Source organism: Ictalurus punctatus, chromosome 2 (genome assembly GCF_001660625.3).
Source record: "Ictalurus punctatus breed USDA103 chromosome 2, Coco_2.0, whole genome shotgun sequence".
In the NCBI taxonomy this organism is placed as follows: domain Eukaryota; kingdom Metazoa; phylum Chordata; class Actinopteri; order Siluriformes; family Ictaluridae; genus Ictalurus; species Ictalurus punctatus.
The window spans coordinates 6,486,903-6,513,718 of NC_030417.2; the positions used below are offsets into that span (position 1 = coordinate 6,486,903).

General features: G+C 42.2%; 2 protein-coding genes across 3 annotated transcripts; both read right to left on the reverse strand.

Moving 5' to 3' along the window:
- Positions 1–15,551: 15,551 nt before the first annotated feature.
- On the reverse strand, positions 15,552–17,655 carry LOC108274714 (cilia- and flagella-associated protein 57-like). The gene is made up of 5 exons (XM_047161341.2): positions 17,534–17,655; positions 17,077–17,399; positions 16,315–16,542; positions 15,759–15,876; positions 15,552–15,600 (listed from the first exon to the last, which is right to left on the reverse strand). The coding sequence occupies exons 1-3, from the start codon at positions 17,550–17,552 to the stop codon at positions 16,492–16,494; spliced, it is 393 nt and encodes a 130-aa protein (XP_047017297.1). The 5' UTR covers positions 17,553–17,655; the 3' UTR covers positions 15,552–15,600; positions 15,759–15,876; positions 16,315–16,491.
- Positions 17,656–22,203: 4,548 nt separating this feature from the next.
- Positions 22,204–26,816, reverse strand: LOC108274705 (nucleoprotein TPR). Of its 2 annotated transcripts, none has more exons than XR_001814525.3 (5): positions 26,703–26,816; positions 24,320–24,418; positions 24,094–24,167; positions 23,762–23,990; positions 22,204–23,667 (listed from the first exon to the last, which is right to left on the reverse strand). XR_001814525.3 is itself a non-coding variant. In XM_017484988.3 (5 exons), the coding sequence occupies exons 1-4, from the start codon at positions 26,791–26,793 to the stop codon at positions 23,847–23,849; spliced, it is 408 nt and encodes a 135-aa protein (XP_017340477.1). In that variant the 5' UTR covers positions 26,794–26,816; the 3' UTR covers positions 22,204–23,667; positions 23,836–23,846. The 2 variants fall into 2 exon arrangements, 1 of the variants encoding a protein (XP_017340477.1); XM_017484988.3 differs by having other exon boundaries at positions 23,836–23,990.

Genomic DNA, 26,816 nt, shown 5'->3' on the forward strand with positions numbered 1-26,816 from the left:
GTCGGCGGGGGAATATGTCCTAAAGGAGCAGTGAAGTTCTTTCGCACATTGTTCTTGATACACACTTCACATCTTTTCAACGCATAGTCCACCATACTGGCCAGAAATGGGGACCACCATTCCTGACGGATTTTTCGGATAGTTTCGGTCCTATGGGCGTGATCCAAGCCATGGGCTTCTTTGATCAAGAGCGGGAGGTAACAGGCTGGGGCTATACACAATCCTTCTATGCTGCGCCACAATCCAGTACCCGCCTCTTTTCTCACCCCCTGTTGTATCCACGCCGATACTTCAGCCACACCTGCGGTGTTCTGCAGCTCCACCAAGTGGGCCACATTGTCTACCTGCGGATGCCGCATCGGACTTTCCCCAGGCTGAGTTAGGGCCATCATCTGCCCCGGCCCTACGGCAGCTTTCTTAGCTGCCTCATCCGCCAGTGAGTTCCCTTTAGTGATAAAGGAGTCATCGGTCCTATGTGCCCTGCATTTCACTACAGCTAATTTTGTGGGCAATGTAAATCTGTAAATCGCTTCCCCGTGGGTCACGGCGGACCCATCTGCCCGCTGGAATCCCCTTTGAGCCCAGATTGGTCCAAACACATGGCAGACTCCATGAGCATAGGCTGAGTCTGTATATATAGTGCAACTCTCATTACGGCCCAAATTACATGCAGCTGTCAACGCCCGTAGTTCAGCTAGCTGGGCCGAGCAGGGTTGGGGGAGCGGAACACTCATCACTACCTCAAACGTCGCAGAGTTTCGTCGTGCTTCTACTACTGCCAACCCAGCCTTATTGCCCGTATCAGTACGATAACAGGAACCGTCCACAAAATACGTATGCTTAGCATTATCAATAGGGCAGTTCTCCAAATCTGAACGCGCTTTCAAAAATATCTCTGATTCCGCTACGCACTCATGGGGTACACCATCTATCAGGGTTACCAGTTTATCGGCCAGATTCACCGTGGTGCACCGTTCTATGGTGAGCTCCGGGGCTGACAGAATGGAGTCATATCCTGTTTGACGGGAGTTCGTTATCACAAAGGTCTGACTCGTTAGGAGCGCATGCAGTGCATGGGTCGTATATAATGTAACTGGGTGCCCCATGGTGATTGAGGACGCTTTCTGATATGCAAATACGGCCGCTGCCAAAGACCGATAACAGGGGGGCATCCCTTTTTCCACGTTATCGAGAGCCGTGCTGTAATAGGCGATGGCCTGTTTTCCCATCCCTTGTTGCTGCTGAGTTAGGACAGCCGATGCGTACCCCTTTCTTTCGGATACATAGAGGTGAAACTATTTGCTATAATCTGGGTTAGCCAATGCAGGAGCGGTCATTAAGGCCATTTTAATATCTGCGAGTGCAGCTAGAGCTTCAGGAGTCCAGACGAGGGGGGCATTTGGCTGTGATTGGTCTGCTGCCTTAATCATATCCCGTAATGGTTGGACCCTTAGCTCGAACTCACATATCCATGGGCGACTGAACCCCGCCATTCCTAGAAACGCCAACATCTGTCGCACGGTGGTTGGCTGTGGGGCCTTGCGTATGGCCTCTACATGCTTTGGCGCTATAGTACGGCTTTCTCCCTCTAACACACGACCTAGGTATTCCACTTTTTGTCTACAAAATTGCAACTTTTCTTTACTTACTTTGTGGCCATTTTAGGTAAGGCAACCTTTAGAGAGTCGTGCTGGCATTGCTCTTTGGACGCACTACAAATCAAAAGGTCGTCGACATATTGCATGATGGTGCTACGGCACTCCAGGGCTGAGAGGTCTTGAGCCAGTACCTGATTAAATATGGATGGGCTTTCACAGTATCCCTGCAGAAGTCTAGTGTATGTGTACTGCTGCCCTTCGTATGTGAAAGCAAACAAATGCTGTGAGTCTGGGTGCAGTGGCACGCTAAAAAATGCTGAGCATAGATCTATGACAGTATACCATTTGGTCCCTTCTGGAATGTTCGACAATAGGGTGTGTGGGTCTGGCACTACTGGTGTTTCCAGTATCACAATTTGGTTAATAGCACGCAAATCATGTACTAGCCTCCACTTCTCTGAGTCAGGTTTTCTAACTGGAAAAATGGGGGTATTGCACTGACTTCGCGTGGAGATTAGTACTCCGGCCTCTACCAATCCGTGTATTGTGGGCCGTATGCCTTCTCTAGCTTGCACTGACAACGGATACTGTTTCTGGTAGGGCAACCTTGCATTCTCTTTTACCTTAATCTGAGCTAGGTCGGCGGATTTAACCAACCCTACGTCGGTCGGATGTTTTGTCCATAGCTGTTCTGGAATAGTTTTCAGTATTTCCTCATTGTCCTGATCTTTTGCTGCGTTAACTGCCATTTGTAAACCACTCTGGTCCGTGCTCGTGCATATGCAGACACTAGTGGCCATGGCGGTATCAACTGCTGTTACTGAGATTCGCACAAACTTTCCATCAGGCGACTTGTGCAACGATGGATTGGTAGTTGGCTTCCACTCTTTTACTTCTTTTGCCTGCCCTATCATTGGCCCTACATCTTCCCGTTCCAGGCCTTTGGTGACCATGAGTGTGACATGGGGCGCTGTCCCTTCCAGCTGATACCAGTTAGTGATTCTATCTGGGAGCTTTATCATAGCCACCACTCCCTGTGGGCCGCTTATTATTTCCATGGTTTTAATGTCCATTACTTGTCCCTGTTCCATGTCCTCCCAAAGCTGAGCATATTCCTGGTCTCGTCCACCGTCATCATTTTTAATAGTGCAATATAAAGGGGCCTCCACTTCTGTGCAATCGGGCCGCATGTACTGTAACCATGGTTTCCATTCTGCGTATCTGTGCCAGAGTTCCGAGTTAGCTGGATCGGACATCTCTAGCCAGTATACCATCCTCACATTATGGGCGGTGCTAGGTGGCTCGTGCAACAGTAGGAATTGTGTGGATATTGATTTGGGGAACGTCACCCAAATCCCAGTCGCCTCGCACTGTATCTGAGCTCCCAACTTACACAGGGCATCACGTCCCAGTAGGTTAACAGGCGCTCCTGGCGAATATAACAGGGGTGCTTGTATTGTCACGCCATCCAGAGTTTGTTCTTGAGGCTCGGTGAATCGTAAGGTCTGTATTTTTCCTGAGAGGCCCATAGTTTGAATAGCCTTACAGGTGAGGGGGAGCTGTGAACCTTCTTTCCCTATACTTGAATATGTAGCTCCAGTGTCGATCATAAAAGGCGCTTGCAAGGTGTTTCCGATCGTCACTGTAACAGTTGGCTCTTGTTCTGGGTGCAGTGTGCTGACGGACTACATGAGCTCCCCCCCCGGGGCTTCTCTAGGCCTCCTCAACTCTGGCTGGGTCCCGGCTCCCCATAGGGGCCATACATGGGGCCACCTTGGGGTACTGGGGGTAGCGGTTGACACCGAGGTGGCATTCCATAGCTCTCCGGCGCTCTCGGTCCAAGCACCTGACCTCTTCTTTCAGCCATATCCACGCGGTCTCCCCAAGTTGGTCGTGGGACACGTGGACAATTTCTCCTGAAGTGGCTAGGATCACCGCATCCCCAACACCCTTCAGTTGCCATATCTGGTCTTGGCAAAACTCGACCCCGTCCGTATCCTCGTCCCCTCCCCCAGGCAGGTGGCATTCCCGGGTGCATGGGGGCCCTCATATGATATATGTAATCCATCTGGGCGGGGTGCAGCATAGTAGTTATGTGTGGGACTTGCTGTTGTGGGTGGGCCTGGTATCCACTGGCCAACAGCATAGGGTCAGCCTGTGCTGGGGCTGACGCTTGTGGATGGGGCACCATTACTGCCGCTTGTTTAATGTGCTCCCTCCTCCGTTCCTTCTCTTCCTGTTTAGTCCTGGTCAGTTCGCCGAGCTGTGCCTTACAGAGTTGGCTCATTAGGGTTTCAGTGGCATCTTTAGCTTCTTTTTTCAGCTTTCTGTGTTGCTCCACGTGATGGGTCACATGTGCCAGAAATGAAGCCCATTCCATTGCGTTGAGCCCCACCACTTCCTCTAACTTCTTCTGTACCTCCCAGGGAGAGCCTTCTTCAATAGCAGTTTGAACAATCCCACACTTGCCACTGAATCGTCCCATTTGGCACCCGTTTCATCCCTCCATTTATCTTGAAACTTTTGTATGAAGGTTATCACGTTTTCTTCGTCTTTCAGTTTTATATTTTCGAGCTTCCCAGGGTCCATCTTAGCTGGAAACATACTCCTCACAGCGTCCCATATTTCTTGTCGGTACAGGCCAAAGGGGATGGCGTCAGCCTTGGGGTCGTCTATCAAATCCCTGTGCTCTGCCCCATCAAAAATTTCTTCAGCCCGTCCCTTGCCCACTGTTTGGCAGAGAATGGCTTTGATATCGCCTATCGCCAGGTGCTGTCCTGATATTTTTTCCTCAAACTGTGTAATCCATTTCTGCCCCCCTTCACACATGTTGGGTAGTCGTTGGATCAGGCCCGTTAGGTCCATGAAACTCCAGGGTGCATAATGTAGGGCTTTTCCTTTAACCATGAGGGGAATCATCTGACCCGGGAGCCGGCATGCGCTAAGTAAGCTGTTCTGCCAGGTTCGAATCTCACTGGGGGCTTCAGGCTTGCCCTGCTCCGTAGTGATCTAGCTCCTCTAGGCTCCAAGTCCTCCTCCTCACTGATGTCTTGTTCAACTTTTCCTTCGTTGTCTGTTTGTCCCCTCGCTCTCAGTCCCCACTTGTTCGTCCAGATCCATGTCTGAACTCACTTGCTTCTTCTTCTGCTGGTGATATATTAGGACTTTTGAGGCCTTACTCAGGCTCTTCACATGTTTTCCTGCTGACTGGTTCAGTGCTCTTCTCGACCTCTGTGATTTTGACTCTCCCAAACGGGGCTTGTGCGCATACTTATTTTTCACAGCAGTCGCCATTTGGAATGCTTGACCTGCGAGATTTTTCAATTCATCCATTTTACCCACGCCGTATTATATCCCGTCCTCTAGCCGACGAATCCTGCCCTCCAATTCCTTATCCTCCTCAATAGTATATGGGGAGAGCACCACATCCCCCTCTATACGGACCACCCGCCCCACATTGTCTCTCGGCTCACTTTTTCTTCCTCCTGTGGTATGTGGAGCCCCTCGTGCTCCGTTTCCACCCTCGTGCCCTCTCTCGCTCCTACGACCTTCTTGATTGCCCCTGGTCCCATGCCCCTCCTGCTCCTGTATTTCCCCCAGTCTCTTGTCTTTTTGCTTGTGCACCCTCGGCAGTGACCCTGGCCTCGGGGTGCTAGTGCTGGGGGGAATCTCCCCGTGCTCCGGCCACCGAGTGTGGGTCCAGTCTTTCATATACTCCTGTAGTTCCCTGTCCCTCTCTTTGTTGCCTACCTGTGGGAGGTCCAGCCGTGGGCTTTCGCTCTCGACCGGGGTTCTATCCTCGTATTCGGCAGCACCTTCTTCCATTTTGATAGGTTCTCCATCCTCCAGCATACGATGCCTCATTCTTTGGTATCCGGTGAATGTTCCCTGTATGTCCACCTCAGTTTCTTTCCATTCATCTTCTTTGTCCTCCAGGTCTTGCATCATGTAGAGCCCGACAGGCCTCGCTGGAGGATGGTACTGAGGGTTATATGAGGGCGGGGCCTCGGCCCATTCCTTCTGAACGGCCTCTTTTATCTTTTTTCCTAGGCTTGCTTCCTTTTCTTCTTTCTTCTGTATCACCGCCTCTGCTCGTTCTCTCTGCCGTCTATCCTTCTCCTTCTCCTCTTTCCCTGCCTCCACAAACCAGTCCACTATCTTCTCTGTCTTCACATATTTCTCCCTCAATCTCAAGCCTTTTTTCTGTTCATTCCATACAACTAATCTCTCTTTCATTATCTGGCATAGCTGTTCATCAAAAGTACCTTCCTCGGGCCATTTCCACTCACCACTAGTCTTCTCACTCCATTTTTTACAATAATGTCTAATGTCCTTCTCATCTGTACAGTGTTTGCTTATCACCCTCTCTATCGGGCTCATCTTTTTCTTACATTCAGCCATAACTCTGGCCGTGTCTCACACCTCTCAGCCCTTAGAGTCTGTTGTACATGCCCCCTAAATCCACTAAGTTATCTCTCACAGCCAAATGTTTTCCTCCTACCTTGTCCTGCTGTTCCAGCCTGCTTAGCCTATCTCGTACCGATTTATGCCCGCTTTTCCCTTCCGTCCGTACTCGGCCCAGCCAGCCTCCCTAGGGACTCACATACACTCAGAGTACATACATTCAATTTACTTATGACGATTAATTAATTAAGTAAATGCTTCAATTAATCTTATAAATCTTAAGTTTAACTGTTTCACACAGCTTCACACAACGGCCAGTCCGGCAATTCTTACATGTCTACAATATTCTTAGACATAATATTTACCTATTCAATATTACCCAATTTTGGGTAATTAAACAAAAATTAAATTGTATTATTATTTGTCATTTAACTGAACAACACCTTCATAATTTATGGAATATAAAGGAAAGGTCCTAATGGACTGACTCACTGATTTCTCAACAATTTTGTTATATATTACTGGTCTACAAGTTCTTATTCACACAATGGGCAGTCTGACAGATGCCTAAAATATTTACAATGTTCTTGCATGCTCCCCCAATTTTTAAAACAGCAGTTATCGATACCAATAAAGTTATAATACACACAGTCACACCCGACTCACAGAAAGTCCGTACCAGATTCAAAACATTAAAACAAATTTTTTTAAAAATCTCACACTGTTCTATGTTACTCAGCTCAGTCTGAAGTGCGCGCACACACATTTTCTTCTTTTCCTTTTTCTCTTTCCACACAGACGGCAGGCCTGCTTGCGCAGATAAGAACAGATAGGAACACACACATACACCCCTTTCTATCAACAACGCCGGCAAGCTCACATACATACATTGTATTCCACACTATCACACTATTTATTCAATTACATGGGGTTTTCAAAGTACCTCCACACCAGCTCCGTATGTCTGAAGCTTACAGTCATATAAATTAAACCCAACTCTCCCCGACACTAATTTTTGTTTTAAAGCTTATCCAACACACATCTCTTTAGGTATGGAGCTCATGTTCAGAGCACTAATAAATACATTTTTCCCTGTCTCCAAAACTTACACGCTCTCACACCGCTCTCATATTATAAGCACTCATATTATAAGCACACACATTTGTTAGTACACGTTCCATTCACACACCGGGCACGCTGTATTGCGCGACCCGGACCTGGGCCCCAGGATTTATTTCCCCTCTCTATCCAGCCCTGGAATCTAATCTATCTATCTATCTATCTTTTTTTTTTTTTTTTTATCTATCTTTTTCCAGTGGTATTAGGGGTCCCCACCAATGCAGCCGCCACTAGTCTGCTAGTCTAGTCTAGTAGCCGGTATTTGGGGTCTGAGGCCTCATTTTCCACCTGCTTCCTATCCTAGCCCTGGAGTATTTCTCTATTTCTCTTCTCTTTTTTCTACCTTTTTTCTACCTTTTTTCCCTTCCTCCAGCGGTATTGCAGGACTTTCACTCACACAACACATATACAATTTCATTACACAGTCTTATGAACCTTATACAATTACAAAACGTACAATCTTCTCTTACCTCTTCTCACTCACTCAAGGTTCTTTTGGAGATCCACTTAGTCTTTCTTCCCACCCCGGGGCTTCCCAATCCTAACAACAGACCACTAAAACAGAGCTTTGAAATAACAGGCGTCTGCAATGCCTTTTCCTATACGGCCTGTCTGTTGCTTAGAAAGCGAAGTCCCACGGGAGAGATTCCAGAAATATAGATCTTAGCCCAGTCCCATCTGGGTCGCCAAATGTTGGCTCAAGTTTAGCCTATTACCAAAAAACACTTAAAATTCAACATAGAAGCCAATACTCACATCTACCTCTGAGCCCAGTTGGAGATAGGAAAAAAATACACCAGCCGTGAGTGAGAAGAAGCAAGGGTCCAGCTTTATTGTTCCATTCCACCACACGAGATCCACACCGATGAGAATTCTCAGAAGTGATCCCACTACCCCGAGCTTAAGCTCCAGTATTTATACTGTACTTACACAGTAAATAACCCATATGTTTCAAGAAGACTACAATCTCACTACCAATAGGGTTAAAAAAAGAGCTCATCTACCTTACTCTTATGTTCCAGAAAAGGGCTATTCCACTTACACATAGAATCAAAACCAGGGGTTTCAATTTACACATAAAATCAGAACCCAGGGATTTCTAATAACCCAGAAAGTCAAAACCAGAGAGTTTCAGTTACCCAGAGAACAAAAACCAGAGATTTTCAGTTACCCAGAGAATCAAAACCAGAGAATTTCAGTTACCCAGAGAATCAAAACCAGAGAATTTCAGTTACCCAGAGAATCAAAACCAGAAAATTTCAGTTACCCAGAGAATCAAAACCAGAGAATTTGAATTACCCGTAAAATAGAAAGTGGACAAGACTAAACAATCTAGAGTGACCTTGGTCTTATTGTTATCTCGCGGGGAGGCAGCTTGATTAAGCCACCCTTATAAATGGCTCCTCATGGTTCTTTCTTAAAATTAAGGCCTTCCTTGCGAGACAAGAACCTTCACCATTTGAGTCATGAGTAAGTTTACATTTTCCTGTATTTCTAGTTTATAATTTATTTTCATATTTGCTCTATATTTCTTATTTTATATATATATTTATACTACTTGAAAAGCGGGCATAAAAGAGACACAACAATTTAGAGAGACCTTGGTCTCACTATTATCTCCCGGGGTCAGCTTGACTCACTCAGCTACCCTTATAAATGGCTTCTCTCTTAAAATTAAGGCCCTCATTTACACCACGTCTGACCCTTCCTCGCGAGACAAGAATCTTCACCATCTGAAGTATGAATAAGTTTCTTTTATATTTTTTTGTTTTTCTGGTTTATAATTTCCTTTCATATTTGCTCTATATCTCTATTTTATATATAGTTATACTGCTTGAAAATGGTCTACTGTACTTCCTACTTCATAATATCATTATATTACCCTTCTAATATCCTACATATCCTACTACTCTTTATATTACCCTTATAATATCTTAATACTCCTTTTTATTATTTTTATAAAGTTATAATGTTGTGTGTGTGTGTGTGTGTGTGTGTGTGTGTTTATGTTATGTCTGCACGCCCGTCCTTGACTGTGTAAGAGTGTGTGTGTTAGCTATGTGTGTGCGTTTCTCTTTCTCTGTGACTCATAAACCATAGTGTGTTACTCTTAAAAGATCTTAAAATGTGAATCCAATTCATCAATATCCGCCTAATACTACTTCTGTGTGTTTAGGTGCCCGTCATCTTTCCCTCCTTCCTTCATCGGAGGGGCTGGATTTGGATCTGAACACTCTCTATCACATCTTCAATAAAATTACATATTACTCATACCAGGTCTCCCTCGTGTTTATTTCATGTCATTTTTATCCACAACACTTCCTCTTGTGAAACCCATTTAAAACCTCATCTTGAAGGTCCTGCTTTGAAACAGCAGAAGTTAGTCGAAGCTTCTGGAAATCTACAAGAGAAGATCTGCTCTCAACATTATGAACAATAAATTTCTACAGTATATGACATTAAGTCCTAGTTTCCAGCCATCATTACAGCATGGGAGAGGAAATCTTTGTTCATCAGATGTGTGATGTACATCTAGACAATCTGATAAATTACACACAACATTCATGTTGAGAAAATGCAGCTTGCTCTTTGTTCCAAAATAACATTGGACCAGATCCATAGTTGTCATCATATGCTCACACGTATTTAATCTGTATTACGAGTACTGAACAAGTTAGAGGAAGAGAACGTGTAGCTTTACTGTTCATTGGAACTTTATTGTTTATTTGGATCTGTCTTGAATCATTTTCATATTCAGATTTTTTTTTTAATTCATTTCATTATGATTTTTTATGAAGTACCTTCAACCTAGGAGAGTCTGGCATCTAACATAACGTATGAATGTAGGAACATGGATTTTCACCATGCGCTCCACCGGCACCCTAGTTGAAAAGCAAGTCAAACATGTCAAATCTTCAAAGATCAGCCAGTTCCGGAGTAAGAAAAATAAAAATCTATTTAGATTATATCTATGATTAAATTCACATTCAATTAAGAAATGAAGCTCATGTTAAGGCTATGTCTTCCACAGATGACTTCAGAAGAAATTGATGACCGATTCCCTAGGCATTTTGCCTCCATTTAAAATAAACACTCACATGCAGATACAGAAGGTATGATATTGTGCACAAAGGCAAGACAGACTGGAATATTTGAAATGAAATTTATAATATTTGCAATGATGGATACGAACCATATGAAAACCAAGTAGATGAAACAGTGTGGAACAGTGGCTGGTGAAACCATCTGAAAACATTCAAACCCCTGTCAGAAATTAAGCTTAATTTTCAGACATTAATGCTAGTGTACAATACATCTAATGTATTAATGTATGGAGTTAAGTTTTTTCTTCATATGATGTGTATGTGATGTAATTGACTTAACAAATCTCTATAGCATGATGATTCATTGATGGAACTAATTTGCATTATAATGAAACTTTATAGCAACAGAGGTACATTTCATGAGGTTTGGCACCCAGCAGTCCAAATACAGGCAAACAATTAGCAATTTGCAATCTTTTCATGTGACTCCTTTCAGAAAATGGTCTTTCTTTGTTTCTTATGCACACAGAACCTACTTTTCTTTTCATGAAATCACACACCAATTTATTATTCCTGTATAGGGGTTTGAGTAAATATAAATAAACTTATTACTGTACTGTAGCTCTCAGAGTTACTACACTACCCCCACTTGGTAATTCAGGCCGTAACATCATCTTGTTAACAATTCCTTCCTGCAGTTCAGCCTGGCCACAAGGATTTTGAGGAGGTACACTCATTAAGGTTAGGGTTAGGCAATACATGGGGATCACTTTGTTTGAGAGGTGGTGGAGATAAAGACGTAGCATGTAAAGTAGTAATATAGATATCAGCAGGAATGACCTGCTTGAGCTGAGTGAATGAAAATCAGTAAACTAAAAAACTTTATTTGCAGTTAATTAACACAACCAAATGCATCCTATAACTGACTAATCAGATTCTTAGACAACATAAACGCAATCTCTAAACTTGTTCTGCTTCCACAGCCTTCTGCTTACTGACTCCTGACTATGGCTATCACAGAGAGTTGTGTGTTTGTGTAATTTTGTGTAGATGCATGTTGTAGTATTGCGTTTATGTTGTCTAAGAAGCATTAGATCACCTCATCATACTCTTTCCATACCATCGTGCTCTATGCCTGACAAAGCAATTCACATTCTATTTCAAAACATATTTGACAGTTGGGGTCTAATTCTAAAATCACCAGATACCAAATGTACAACAGTTTTGTCTTTCTGCCATCACAAAATAAAAATGTTTAAACCTTAATCAATGTAGTCACGAGGGGTATGTACATTTTTCACACTACATTAATGGTGGGGATCCTTATAGACTGTGGAACAGAAATGTACTCAGTATGTCTCCACCGATTTATTTCACATTGTCGTACAACCATTTTTTCTTTTTTACCATTATGGACGAAACACCCATTTCTTTTAAAACATCATCTTTAAATGTTTTTCTACCTCCTAAAAAAACCCTCGGCCTTAAGACATGATCTTTGGAGTTGTTGACGCCCTGCTCAGGGTTAAACAACAACGTCTTTACAATATCTTCATGAATAAATTGCCAAACTTCTGGGAGAAACACGTTTCACAACAGTGTCATTAACATAAACACATTATGTTCCCCCCAAGGAATGGAAGGACACAACCCAGACATACAGGTGCCAAAATGACCCACTGATACAGTGGATAGGGTTACCCCTACCACCCCCACCACCCCTGGCCATAAATTAGGTGTACCTACAGAACTGTCGGTCAGGAAAAACACAAACCATAAATTAGCCCTCTAGTTCTACCGCCGTGATTGACATTTTGACAGAACGTACTGGCTACGATGAAAACACGTGTATGAGTGTGTTTAGAGAGAGAGAGAGAGAGAGAGAGAGAGAGGCGTGTCTGAAAACACGTATGTGTGGGCGGGGTTTAGCAAGAGTGAAGTGTCTGAGTTTAACTTCATTACTGCTTAACACAGCGACTGGAAGACATCTCTGGAAAAAACTTATCTCCTAGTTTAAACATCTTTTAACCAGCACTTTAACATTTTTACCTCGTAAGGATCTTTGTTTAGAAGTCATGTAATAGGCGCTATTCTTTTTAAACAGCTCTTTTAACCATTTTTACCTCCTAAAGTTTTTATGAGTTATTTTGGAAGCCTAGTAATACGGATTCTTTTTAAACAGCTCTTTTAATCGTTTTTACATCCTAAAGGTTTATGTTTAGAATGTATGTAATACAAACGATTATTTTAAACAGATTCTTTTTTTTTTTTTTTTTTAAGAAGACGCTTTAACTCCTAAGCTTTTTATTCAAAGGTAAACCGGGATCCCTAAAAACATAATCAACATTTGTTTTCATTTATTTCACAAAACAAATATTCTACTCATATATGTACACATTCAAACATCATGCTTTTCTAACAGTGTGTTTACACAAACGAAAAAACGCCACACAGTAACACAAACACATCCCCATATTAAAATCATTATTTCTTTTTAGACGTATTTCACCCCACCAAAAACCAAGCTCATTAACATAAACACCTTTTGTTGGGAGGGGGGCTATTCCCCCCAACACACACCTCTCCACAACAACCCCAAGACACAAAGGAGCCAGATTGACCGGCTTATACACTTGATAGGGTTACCCCCCTAACAACCCCTACAGACCTGCCAGTCAGGGAAGCACAGAGGGTCATAAATTATCACACACACTACTTTGATTGACAGTTTGACAGAAAGTGTATGATATAACTACTGAGAGGAATGAGATTCCAAAATTGAATCTGAACTGGACTCAGGCCCAGTTCTTGTAGGACGCACTGGAGATCCCACATAGCTCTGCTGTGAACAGACAGTGGATATATCTGAATATATGGCATTTCATTTCATTGGTATATACATGTACAATATGATGCAGTCTGAATCAACAATTTCGGAATCAGTAAACTACAGACATTAGCCACCCATTCCTGAACGCGAGAACGTGAACCACAATTCACTCATAATTTGAAACCTCCAAATCAATCATCAATATTCACAAAAGGTTTGGAGTATGGATGCGCTATAAGTTATATGCATAGTGTAAAGGTTTTTGCTTTTCAAATGGATATAAAAACTAATGAATCAGTCAACAATGTTACACAATGGCACATTTGTATGAATGAGAAAAGAAAAAGAATCACAGAAGTTGTAGATTTAAATTCTAGACTTAATCGTAAACACTCATGTTTCTTGCCACCTTTCCTGGGTGGGGCATTCTTTAGGTAGCTGCCGATGGCCTCTCTGCAACTGGCAACAGTATATTCACGTCCATGGGCTCGTTCGGCAATATCTGTAACATAAATATCAACAAAAACATTCAGCCTTGGAATGCCATAACAGAGAAAATGTCCAATTTCTGAAGGCAAAACTTTTTCAAGAGTTTGCAAAAGGAGGCATATACTGTCATGTATACATTTTTTATCCTTCATACTCACAGTGTACAAGGCGATACACTTCATGATCAGTCAAAGCCAGCTTCCCACCTTTTGACCCTTTCAGCGAAAACATACACCACAGGCTGTTCTCCCCGATTCTTTGGAGAATGGAGCGAACTGTCTCTCCGATGCTGCTCCTCATCATTGTCTTCAAGTAATAAAATATAAAAATCTCTGGAATGCACGGTCCAACATAACATACAATTCCATCATTTAGTCACATAGGATTGTATGACAGTTTTGATATTATGATCAGAAACTTCAGTTCATGTAAACACATAGATTCATTATTCTGAGATTTATTATTATTATTCTGAGTCAAACTCTGGGTGAACAGTAAAAAGGGTGACTTACAAAACAGTTGCAAAGTTTTTCGCTATTTTCAGTTGTTGTCTATTGTTATTTTTCAGTTGCAAACATACAACTGTGTATCATCAGCATAACAGTGGAAGCTAATTCCATGTTTACGAATAATTTGACCTAGTGGTAGCATATATAAAGTAAAAAGCAGTGGGCTTAAACAGAACCTTGTGGATCACCAAATTTAACCTCCGTATTCGTGGATAAGTCTCCATTTATATCTATGAACTGAGAACGATCGGTCAAATAAGACCTGAGCCAGGAGAGGACCGTTCCCTTAATGCCAACAACATTTTCTAATCTATCAGGGAGAATAGTATGATCTATAGTATCAAAAGCTGCACTAAGGTCAAGTAACACAAGCAGCGAGACACAACCCTGATCCGAGGACAGTAGTAGGTCATTTACTACTTTAACTAACGCCGTCTCTGTGCTACGATGAGGTCTAAATCCTGACTGATACATTTCATGAATGTTATTCCTATGCAAGTATAAGCATAACCGCTGTGCTACAAGCTTTTCTAAGATCTTGGAGATGAAGGGGAGATTTGATAAAGGTCTATATCTGGACAGTTGAGAGGGGTCAAGGTCGGGTTTTTTAATCAGGGATTTAATAACCGCTCATTTAAGTGATTTAGGTACATAGCCAGTGCTAAGGGAAGAATTGATTATATTTCAAAAGCTGTTCAATTACTCCAGGACAAATCTGTTTAAAGAAACATGTAGGTACAGGATCTAGTATGCAAGTTGATGAATTTGCTGAAGAGATTAATGTAGCTAGTTCAGTCTCTCTAAGGGGAGTAAAACATTCTAAACATTGATCTGATATTGCTATATTATCATCTATAGGGTTAGTTATAATACTGTCTGGTTTTAATTTAATAGCCTGAATATTATGATCAATACATATTATGAACGAGAGAAGATAATGATCTGAGACAACTTCAGAAAAAATTACAATATTTTCCACCATACAGTCAGAAAACTGTCACAGGAAATGAGCGCTATGGACATTTTGATACTCATGTCTGATAAGGCTGTGATGGTTTTGGAGTAGGCACACAGAGTACCAGATATACAATGCCTGGACAAAATATGATATTTCTCCAGTTCTAGCCAGACGATGACATAATTAATATATTATTTTCTATTAAAAAACAGAGATTTATTTATCCCTTGGAAACGTATTTTAATTTTATGTCTAGTGTGCGTAATCATCGTTAGTGACCTTGAGTATGAGAAAGATTGTTATGTAAATAAAACATTAACAGCTCCTACTTGGTCTTGTAGTTCCAGATGCGCACGGAGTGGTCTTTGGAGGAGGTGGCGAAGAGGGGTTTGGAGGAGCAGGTGGACAGACGAGTGATGCTCCCCGAGTGAACAGAGTGAAACAGGAACTCGAAGTTGGCCCGCTTACTCTGGAAAAATATACAATGGTTTTGGGATGTCCTTTTTATACTAGAAGAAAAACCTGGTGTAAATGTCTCTATTTATTACTGTATACTCAGCACACCCTTTGCTGCTCTGTTACCTGGCTAATCTCGGGCGAGGCGAGGGTGACGTGGTAGATTTGACCTTGGCGTGTGCTTATGGCTAATCTGCAGATCAGAAGGACACAGTTCTTAGTGATTATTTCCATTTATGCTCAGGTAGGTTCTCCAGCAAGACCCTTAACCATAATCATGCTCAGCTACCTCACTGTGTAATCTGCCTCATATAAAAACTTCTGCCAAATATTAAATATGAATGCACTCACTCTTATTTGTTTAGTCTTCCTGTAGCTGTACTCCTCTATTTTCTCATAAAGGTAAACTAGCCCCGGCCCAGCTGCACAGGCAAAGCCTTTAGAGAACTGCGTGATGGCAGTGATGCGCCTGTCGAGGGAGAGAATGTAGATCATAGAGAATCCAATCAAAATTATACTGCAGGATGATACAAGCATTATAATATTAATATAGAACAAGAGGATGTTGGAGAGGTTCCCTGCATCTCTCTCTATTGCTACCTGTCATGTAATTCACATAATTGGATGCAAATGCAGATAAGAGATTTATTATATGAGAGACAGGCAGACAAATCCAAATTGTAAAACATAGACATGGTCATAAACTTCTGAATTCATTCTGCTGCTACCATCATGAGTTACCTCATCAATAAAGATTAGTGAGCCTGTTCTAGAAGGAGCCACAAAAGCCCAGGCCATGACACTACCTCCACCATGTTTCACAGATGAACTTGTGTCATGTATAATAAAGCTCTTATCTGCATTTGCATCCGTCCTAACCTCCATTACGTGAATTGCATGGCACTACCTCTCAGAAGGCCTCCTCAGCTTGTGCCAGTGTCCGGCCTTCAACGTGAGCAGTTTCTGTCCCTAAGATGATGCAGTCCTCAGACATCCATGCATGGGACATGATGTTTTGTAGGTCCATCTCAAACGAGCTGGTCTGATTCAGGAAGTTGTTCTCTAATGTGAAAATCTTGAAGACTTAATTTCCACTCACGCAAACCTGTGTGTTGTCCTTCGGATTAAAGCTGACCTGGCATTGAGAAAATACACTGTACATCAAACTGTAAATCACTATACAAACTTTCACATAAAAAAAAAACCAACTGTGAATCTATTATTGTGTCTAAGGCCAAAAAAGGGGACATTTTAGTGTACATCTGAAGCTCCCCATTTGGCTCGATACACTGTCAGTGTGCACAGGGACACATACCGTAATGTCGTAAATTACAAAGCTAGCTACAACGAAATATGAAAAATGGTCTTGTTAAAAGAAGAAACAGGATATTATAGGTTAGCGAAATTATTACCATCAACATATAATTAAATAAGAAGTATGGCTTCAGACTCTGCTTTAGCCACATGCTGTCATTTTGACATGTGCATCAAAATAATCTTGAAAATATTAAAAGCACACATCTACTTGTTTTCAAAATAATATCAACAGGCTAGTGCAGATACCACCACGACTCTTACCAGGATAAATTTGTTACTGAAGATGAAAGAATGAGGGTGGACTAACTGAGTGTACCTTCACCTACAACTACAAGACATTCAAAGATTTTACCTGACTGACAAAGCCAAGCCTTTTGGTCTTCACTTTGGCAATAACCTCATTCTTCTCCCACTCCCAATAGAAGAGGTTCCAAGCGGGTCCTCCAGACTGACCCAGCAGGTACTTGGAGTCGGCAGAAAAAGCCATGCAGATGAACTCATGGATGCTGTCGCTGCCGCCTGTCAGTACCTGTCTCTTGGAGCACTGCTCGCTTTGTATGTCATAGACAGTGATGATACCCTGTTCTCTGCGCTCTGACACAGCCAGGTAGCGCCGGTCTGGGCTAATAGCCAGCGCCTGTATGCCCTGTGGCCCCTGTCGGCATGGCATTGCACCTGTGGAGTAACATTTGGTTGTGAGAAATACACCTATGGTATGTAATATCTAAAGAAACTGTATAATTGTATTGTTTGGATGCTGGTTATTTTTAAAAAGGTCATACAGGAAGTGAAGCTCTCAGCAGGCTTACCTGGAATGAACTTGGTCATCGTAGAGCACGCAATTGTTTCCGCTTGGGAAAATTATGGTTTGCTCCTCCAAAAAAAGCAAGTTGTTTCTAGCTTCCCGGCACAAACCAAAAATGTGGTGAGGTTCCACATTAACTTTCTGAGCCATCAGTAAATTTGTAAAATCATTCTGAAATGAGAAAAAGAAAACATTAGTCATTTCAGTAACCGTGTTTCTATAAATCCCAGATAAAAGTCAGGCACTTCTAGATTCAATTATTTTTTCAACAATGTTATGAAGTGACAAATGAACAGTATTTGCAATAAACACCACTGTTATACGCACACCCTGTGTTACTGCGAGTAATTAGTGACTTTTAAGGTTGAATGAGACGAAATCTTAGAAAGGATCTGTTTTGTTTTGTTTTTGGAATAATGAAAGCATGAAAATAAGCTTTGGGCAGGTCCACCAGCATGATCCAGTTTAGGGCCCACAAGACAAGCACTTAGATACCCGTTAGGAAACTGAGGGTGTGACTCTCCCTGCCTAATGCTTGTTCAAGTCTTTGTAGTAGGAGTCGAGTCAAAGTGGTGGTAATTGATTCCAGGAGTCGATTCAACACACTAAATTTGCGGCCAACGTCGCTGTGTGGATCGAGTCCAAAGATTTGGAGTCGACTCTCAAATGACTGGCATAGAGGAATCGATTCTTTTTGGAGTCAACTCTCGATTCCCAAATGCCTGGAATAGAGGAATCGATTCTTTTTGGAGTCGACTCCCAGCCCTACCTTGTCGTTAAGGAGCTCTAATTTAGAGCCTGTCAGTGGAGCCTAACGGGGACGTTTTCACACATTGGTTCACCAATAATTCAGACGAACACATTCTTTAAACTTACTACTCCTAGTACAGTGAAAGAAACCACAGAATGTGTGAAATGCAGCTAATTGGTCAGACTCCGCAGTGAACAGAGCGCGGTACTGCGAGGGAAAACCACATAAACCTCACTAACGGCACATAACCACGGATTAAAACATACACAGTGCAGGTCAGGCAGAGGAAATGATGAGAGGAGAACATCTCTAGCTTTGGAGGACAGGAAATATTTAGCCCGGGAGGGGCTAGCGGGTTTTTATAGCAGTGTTTATTGCCAATATCGCACTCTGTGACTTTGTTTATGTCTTAGCAAGCGTGCACGCGCACACAAGAAACTAGGTCATTAAGACGGGTATGAAACAATAAATAAATAATACAATGTTTTAAACTAATTTAAACTACTTAATAGGACGTGGGTGCACTGTTGTATGTATGCTCTAGAAAGATGGCTTCATTATTATTATTATTATTATTATTATTATTATTATTATTTCGGCGTTAACACAAAAAGTTCGTTAAATGTAAATCATTGTTAACGTCGATGAAGAAAATGTTAAATGAGTTTGATTAGAGAGAAGTTTACCTGCTCGTAGAAATCATTAAGCTTTCTGAAACTCTGAGTGACTTGAAATCAAAATATGATTCGATTCTAATACGTAAAGAAGCGGTTACTAAGCAACCAAAGATGGTTCAATTTTATAACACCCCCCCCCCCCCCCCCCCCCCCCCCTTATTTCTTAGGCTATTGTAAACAATCAAGGAAATCCCAGGCACTTGTTCCAAACCATAAACAGATTGCTTCAAGTTAATGCTGTTACTACCTTGCCTGTTTCTCAGCAGCTATGTAATTCTTTTCTTCAGTTTTTTAATTCTAAGAATAATAATGTTCGCAAACAAATTTCTGTTATGCCTCACTCTGCCACTTCACTCACTGCTTGATTCTGAGGCTCTCACACGGGAGGTATCTAGCACGAAATCAACCACTTCCTTGCTTGATCTAATTCCCACAAGCCTATTTAAATCGTGCTTCGATTTTTGGTGCTCTACCATCCTCTGTATTATAAATGAATCATTGGAGACTGGGGTTGTTCCAGCAGTACTAAAGACTGCTGCTGTTACACCTGTGCCAAAGAAAGAAAATGCTGCCCTGGACGATTTTAACAGTTTTCGTCCCATCTCAAATCTTCCATTTTTGGCAAAAATACTTGAGCGTGTTGCCTCCCAATTGTGTAATCATCTTACAAATAATAACCCCTTTGAACCATTTCAGTCAGGTTTTCGTAAATTTCACAGTACTGAAACAGCGTTGGTCAAAGTTACCTATGATTTGTTGATGGCCTCAGATTCTGGAGCTACTTCCATTGTCATTCTTCTTGATCTTAGAGCTGCCTTTGATAGTGTTGATCATGGTCTTTTACTTACCTGCCTTGAAAGTGTTTTTGGTGTGTCAGGGACAGTTTTAAACTGGCTTAAATCCTATTTTACTGACCGTTCCCAGTTTATTTCTATGGGTGGTTACAGGTTTGACACTAGCTCTGTGCTCATTGGTGTTCCTCAGAGATCAGTTTTAGGCCCTTTACTTTTCAATATTTATTTATCTCCACTTGGGCATCAGCTGCGATCGTCCGGCCTCCATTATCACTTTTATGCTGATGATACCCAAATCTACATTCACTCAAAATCTGGTGAAAACCTTGATGTTTGTTTTCTTTCTAACTGTATTTCTAAGATGGATGAATAATAATTTTCTGTGCCTCAATAGCGGTAAAAACGAAGGTATGCTTATAGGTTCCCGTCAGCAAATTCTCAAAGCTGGTCCACTGTCTTTATTTGTTGATGGCTCTGTAAGATGAGGAACCTTGGTGTAATTTTTGATACCAGCCTAACATTTGATTGTTTTGTTAAAGCATCCTTTTTTAAGCTCAGAAATATAACAAGACTGCGCCCTATCCTAAGCTTTTCTGTACCCAAAAAACTGATTAACCCATCTGTTGTCACTCAGCTCGATTATTTTTACGCCGTTTTAGCCGGAGTGTCTAAATCCACAATCAATAAACTGCAATATGTACAAAACTCTGCTGCCAGGATCCTTTAATTTATTTATTCATTTTCATGTGATTCATTTACATGTGATTCATTTACGTATGATTCATTTACATGTGATTAATTTTCATGAGATTCATATTCATGAGAATCATATTCAAGTGATATATTTTCATGTGATTCATTTAAATGTGATTCATCTTCATGAGATTCATATTCAAGTGATACATTTTCATGTGATTCATTTACATATGATTCATTTACATGTGATTCATTTACTAATTCGCTTCTCTTTAAATCCAGGTTTAGACTGTGATATTACAAAGGTCTTTCCAGATTATTACTTGCTACACTGTATGAGATAACCCCAGTAAAATTGACTGAATTCTATAATATAATTTGTTCACCATGTTAGGTTTAAATCCTCTAAAAACAGATTCGCAATTAAATAACATTACATCCTTCAAAGCATTGGCATGTTCTGCTTACTCTCACAATCCTCCAAACACCCACACCCAAAGTCTCCATAAACAAATGAGACAGCAGTGTATCCTACAGAAACCGAACGTTGTCCACAATGTGAAAACAACTCGGAGAGTAAGCTGGACTAACCAACAAAATTACCAAGACTGATAAACAATCTGCACACAGTAATAAATACAATGTCCTTACCTTTTAAAGACTTGTAACAAATAATATAACAGTGTAGCACGTAAAGCCGTGGAGATAACACTAATAAAATTAAATAAACAGAAACTCTAACCCGGTCAGAGCATCAAAACAGAGAAGCACATTAATACAGAAGTGCATTTTAAGAGGAGTAAGTCCACAAAATCTAGGTGGAGTAATGCAACAACAATATCTTCAATAAAAATCCAAATTCTTTAGAGCTGGAAGGCCGAGTGCAAAAAATAAAAATAAAAGAAGAGCGAAAAAGACTCCGCTGTGTAGGTGATGCAGTTCACCCACGATATCAAGAGTTTAACATAGTCTCCTGCTTCATCCGCTGAATAAAGTCCTTCTGAACTCCATTATATGTAACGCGAAGCCGAGCTGGGTGAAGTATTCCATAGCGAGCGCCCTCAATACCACGAAGTTGACGCCGAACCTCGTTAAACGCAGCCCGGGCCCGGGCTGTCTTGGCTGTGTAGTCAGGGAAAACGGAGATGATCAAATCCTTCACTTTAATCCACTGGAGCTCTCTCGCACGGCGTAAAATGTCAACACAGTCACTGTGATGGTGGAATCTGCACACAATAGCTCGTGGTCGTTCACCAGGCTTGGGCTTCGGCTGAAGGGTCCGGTGGGACCGGTCCAAAACCGGCTCCTTCTCCAGAACAAACGCGTCTTTTAACAAGGCCGCTACAGCAGCAATTGTACAGGTGTCAGCACCCTCTGGAAGTCCGACTATCCTAATATTACTGCGCCGTGAGCTCGACTCCAGATCCTCACATTTATTCTCTAATTGAGTCACGGTCGCAGTGAGAGACTCGATAGTAGTCTTCATGTGAGCTATATCATCGGTGCAACCGGAGAGAGTGTGCTCCATTTCCCCAACAGTACCTTTCAGTGTTGACATGGTAGCCTCGGTAGGAACTTTATCACTAGCCAGCTGTGTTTTCACGGCCTGCAGGTCAAGCTGGATAGTAAACAGCGCTTCCCCGAGAATCTTCTGGAGCTCCTGGAGCTCCTTTTTAAAAAATATCGTCAGTAAAGCCAGCAACTCAAGCCTGAGTGCGACAAAGTTAAAAGTGCAAACAAGGAAACACAGTAGAATAAGTCAAAATATGTTGTATGACCGAAAAAGCGCTAATTAATTACAATTTTATTCGAAATCAGCAGGAGCCTCCAACTTCGCGTCCTACTCCATCGAATTCCGAATTCCGAAATGCTGAAATGCTGCCAGGATCCTGACTGGGACCAGAAAATGTAATCATACTACTGCTGTCTTGGAGTCCTTGCACTGACTCCTGGTCAGGTTCCATGTCGATTTTAAAATGACGATGCTGACATACAAAGCATTGCATGGCTTGGCTCCTCATTACATATCTGTGTTATTAATTCCTTACTCCCCAAATCGCAGACTGCGCTCCTTACAATGCAATCTGTTAACTGTTCCACAAACTCGCTTATAATCTGTGGGTGACGGGGCTTTTTCGGTCTCTGCTCCTTCCCTTTGGAACTCTCTTCCTCTTGAACTTAGGGAAGCTCAGGCCTTTGGCATAAAACATACTTTTTTAAACTTGCGTTTGACTGGTGATGTCTACTTTGATTATTATTATTATTATTATTATTATTATTATTATTATTGTTATTCTTACTTTTATATAAAAAAAACTGCTTATTTTGTGTACAGTGCTTTGAGAAGCTGCTTTTAAAGGCGCTCAATAAAATAAAGTTTATTATTGTTATTATTATTATTATAAAGGTGCATTTGCTCCTTTTTTGTCAGTCCATTGTCAGCACAATCTCTTCTGTAGATAAGCCAACATGTCAACACCGTCATATCTATGAAATTAAAAACATTGGCGGTGGTACCATTTATTTGAATGGATGTTTGTGCGATATAAAGCAATCATGGAATCCAACAAGTGAACACCTCCCATGTGCTGATTGTATGTGGATACTGCTGCAGGGCAAGGGACCTTGATGGTTTTCTTCTGGCCTTTGTCCTATCTGTCAACATGGGATACAGAGTGCGCACCCACATAGCTACTGGGGAGGTGGCTGACCTGTTGTCAAATCAATTGACTACATGCAGCTTGGTATCTCCAACATAAGCCGTTTTTTCCTGGAAGGACCCATGGCCAGATCTTTTCAGATCAGCGTCTGGCATTGAACTTCCTGCCATTTTTCTGTCAAAATGTGTTAAAAGAAGTATAATTAAATAAAAATAAATAACAAAAGTACATCTGTACCGATTATTACATACGTTTCACTCCTCCTCCAACTGCTCTGGGAGCAGAAAGAGCTTTTTAAATTTACTAATAATTATTTTATTTTAGGTGTGGATTTTACTCTGAGCCAACTGAGTGAAAATGCTGATCTAAACGGTTCCTAATTTAAACATGTCCGTTTACTGTAGAAAAGACTGCCTGGAGCTGTAATGTCACGGCATGTGCATGTTAACGCTAGACTCGACACACTTCTCACCCTCCCCCGCCTCCTTCAGCAGCTTGAGCAGCTCTTCTACGGCCTGGCTCAGCTCTTCGCTCTTCGCCTCCGCATCCGCCGCTGCGTCCTGATTAATCAATCACCAACACATCATTCAGGAGAACACAACACTCAACTCATTTATACTCATCTAAAAAAGCAGAATACGGTGAGCAAGTTACCCTGTACAAGTTGGACAGGTTGATGTTAGCGTTAAGCTCGTTAAGTGAAAGAAATACATTCACAAGTTCCACACCATCTTCAGTTTCACAGCACAGCTGGTGATTCCATAAACAAACAGTGTCCCCGTTTACGGCTCTGGCCCTCGACCTCCCGCGACTTACGTTCCAGCGTGCGCACCAGGTCTCGCTTATCAGCCTCCAGCTCTTCCTTTAAATTGGAGAGCTCCTTCTGCACACAGAACACACGCGAGTACACGTCACATCCGAGGAGACACACCCATGGACTCCGTACGTTTTAAGAATGCGTGCTGTTATTATTATTATTATTTTACCTGCTCAGACTCTAGCTTGGCGTACGAGGATTCACGCCCCTTGTTAATTTCACGCAGAGCTGTCAACTCTTCATCTATAAAACAACAGGATCAGCATGAGGAATCTGCTTACAGTCCAGAAGTTATATTATACACAGGACCGGGTGTTAAACTAAACCAGTGCGGTCAGGTAACCTAGTTACACTGCGTTTTGTTTAACGTGGCACAAAGATTTACAACTGCTTACCGAATGATGTGAAGTCTTCCTGCAGTTTCTGGCAGTCTTTAATTAAAGACAGATCCTGGCTCTCCATGTACCGCTTGTCCAGGTCAGAATGCTGTTGTTCTAAATGGAAATACAACAGAAAGTATTGTTCAGAAGCGTTCAGCAGCTCGAGCTGAAGCACTGCCTCGACCCCAAGGCGCGAACCCGACTCGATTACACACTCCAAACAGGCGGAAAGTGGTTTCGCCAGGGTCTAGACTCGAGGTTTTCATTTGTTAAATAACCGATTGTTCATCAGTTTTAGTCTCGGATTATGCAGAGCATCCGCCGTGCAAGTACCTGCGGATGAGCTGTTGCTTATAGCGACAAGAACGCACTCGTTCATCAGCACGGCTCGAAGAGTAGTTCCAGTTCTAAGACGAACGATAGATTTATACTGATGTGCTCGCTATAGAAACGAGCATTAGAACGACATGACAAACCGAATTATTGACTCCAGTCTATCATTCGATGCTCATGTAGATAATATTACTAGGATAGCCCTCTTTCATCTCAGAAATATTGCCAAGATAAGAAATATATTGTCACTACATGATGCAGAAATATTAGTTCATGCATTCGTCACCTCTAGACTAGATTACTGTAATGCCTCACTGTCTGGATGTTCCAGTAGGAACATAAACAAACTCCAGTTAGTCCAGAATGCAGCTGCATTCTAGAGTCCTAACTAGAACCAGAAGATACGACCACATCACCCTGATCTTCTCAACACTGCATTGGCTCCCAGTGAAATCTCACGTTGATTATAAAATACTACTACTGACCTATAAAAGCACTAAACGGTTTCGCGCCACAGTATCTAAGCGACCTTTTGGTTTTCTATGATCCACCACGCCTACTTAGATCAAAAGATGCAGGCTATTCGCCGGTACCTCGAATAGCGAAGGCTACGGTAGGGGGAAGAGCTTTCTCTTATAGAGCCCCACAGTTATGGAACAGTCTTCCAATGAGTGTTCGGGACTCAGACACAGTCTCAGTGTTTAAATCTAGGCTTAAAACGTATTTGTTTACTCAAGCCTACCCTCACTTGACTTTCTGTTACGCTAAGCACAGTCCTAATAATCTTTTCTCTCCCTCTCTCCTTCTGTCGAGCCACACATGATTTTATGGAGATATTAGAGATCCTGATCCTTTCTGCTCTCCGGACCTGCCTGATCCGTTTCGGATGTCCTACCTCTGGATGGAGCTCTCATCTACTCCAATTCCAGATTGCTGGGACTACGGCTGCTTCTAAGGCCAAACAGACTTCACATGAATCCATAATGAACTTTCTCACACTATCTGTTGTTACCCAGGTGAGGATGGGCTCCCTTCTTAGTCTGGTTCCTCTCAAGGTTTCTTCCTCTTAACATCTTAGTCAGTTTTTCCTTGCCACCGATCGTGGCTCATCCAGCTTCTCGTCCCTGTCTGGGGCGGCGCACTCTATCCAGCTCTTCCTCGAGTCATACCGAATGGTGGACGTGTGGCGTTTTCACAACCCTACTTTCCAGGAGTTACTCCTTTTTCTCCTCAGTTCATAATACATATTCCCGTATAGACTATTTCTTTTTGGACAAAAGAATGCTTTCCCTCATAGCCAGATGTGATTATGGACCCATAGTTATTTCAGATCACTGCCCCTTGACTATGAGAATGCGCATCCTGGATACGCAATCCAATTACCACCCTTGGAGACTCAATCCTCTGCTTCTGTTGGATGAGGTTTTTACTAGTTTTATCGCATCTGAAATTTCGTTTTTTTTGGGATATTAATCAAACACCAGAAATGTCCTCCTTGACGATTTGGAAGTCGCTGAAGGCGTATTTACGAGGTCAGGTCATCTCATACTGTGCTAACCAGAGGAGAGTGAGCACTGCTTGACTTAAAGAACTGGCAGAAGAGATTCTTGGGCTGGAAAGGGCACATAGCCAGTTACCTTCTGCAGATTCTACGAAGAGGCATTTGTCACTGTACACTGTACACAACACACCGACTGTGCCGTCGCTGCGCCGAGATATCGAGTATGTAATATGTATGATGTATGTTCTTTTTTTGGGGGGGGGGGGGTTGTTTATTTGGTCGGTTGGCGTTGTACGTTTAATTTGAAAAATGCTACTAAAGAAACCTTGATAAAAAAAAAAAAGGCTGACTAGCTAGCTAACTCCATAAAGCTAATATCAGTAGCCATAAACCCCTGCTGAGACAGAACCCAGCGGAGCTAGCTAACCACAACGGAGCTGGCCGGTTTAATCGTGTTACTATCTCCCTGCAGCGTCAGGCTGAGGAAAGAAGCAGTATATTCACTATATTTACCGCTGTCTAACCGAAACTGCTCATACTGCGCTTTAAAGTAATCTATCTTACTCTGCTGCTCCGCCAGGTGTTTCTCCACGTTGCCCTGAACTGCCTTCGACAGTTCGGTTCCCTTTAACGCACCTTGCAGCGCTGCCACCATTTTTGCCTTCTTCTTGCGCGCCG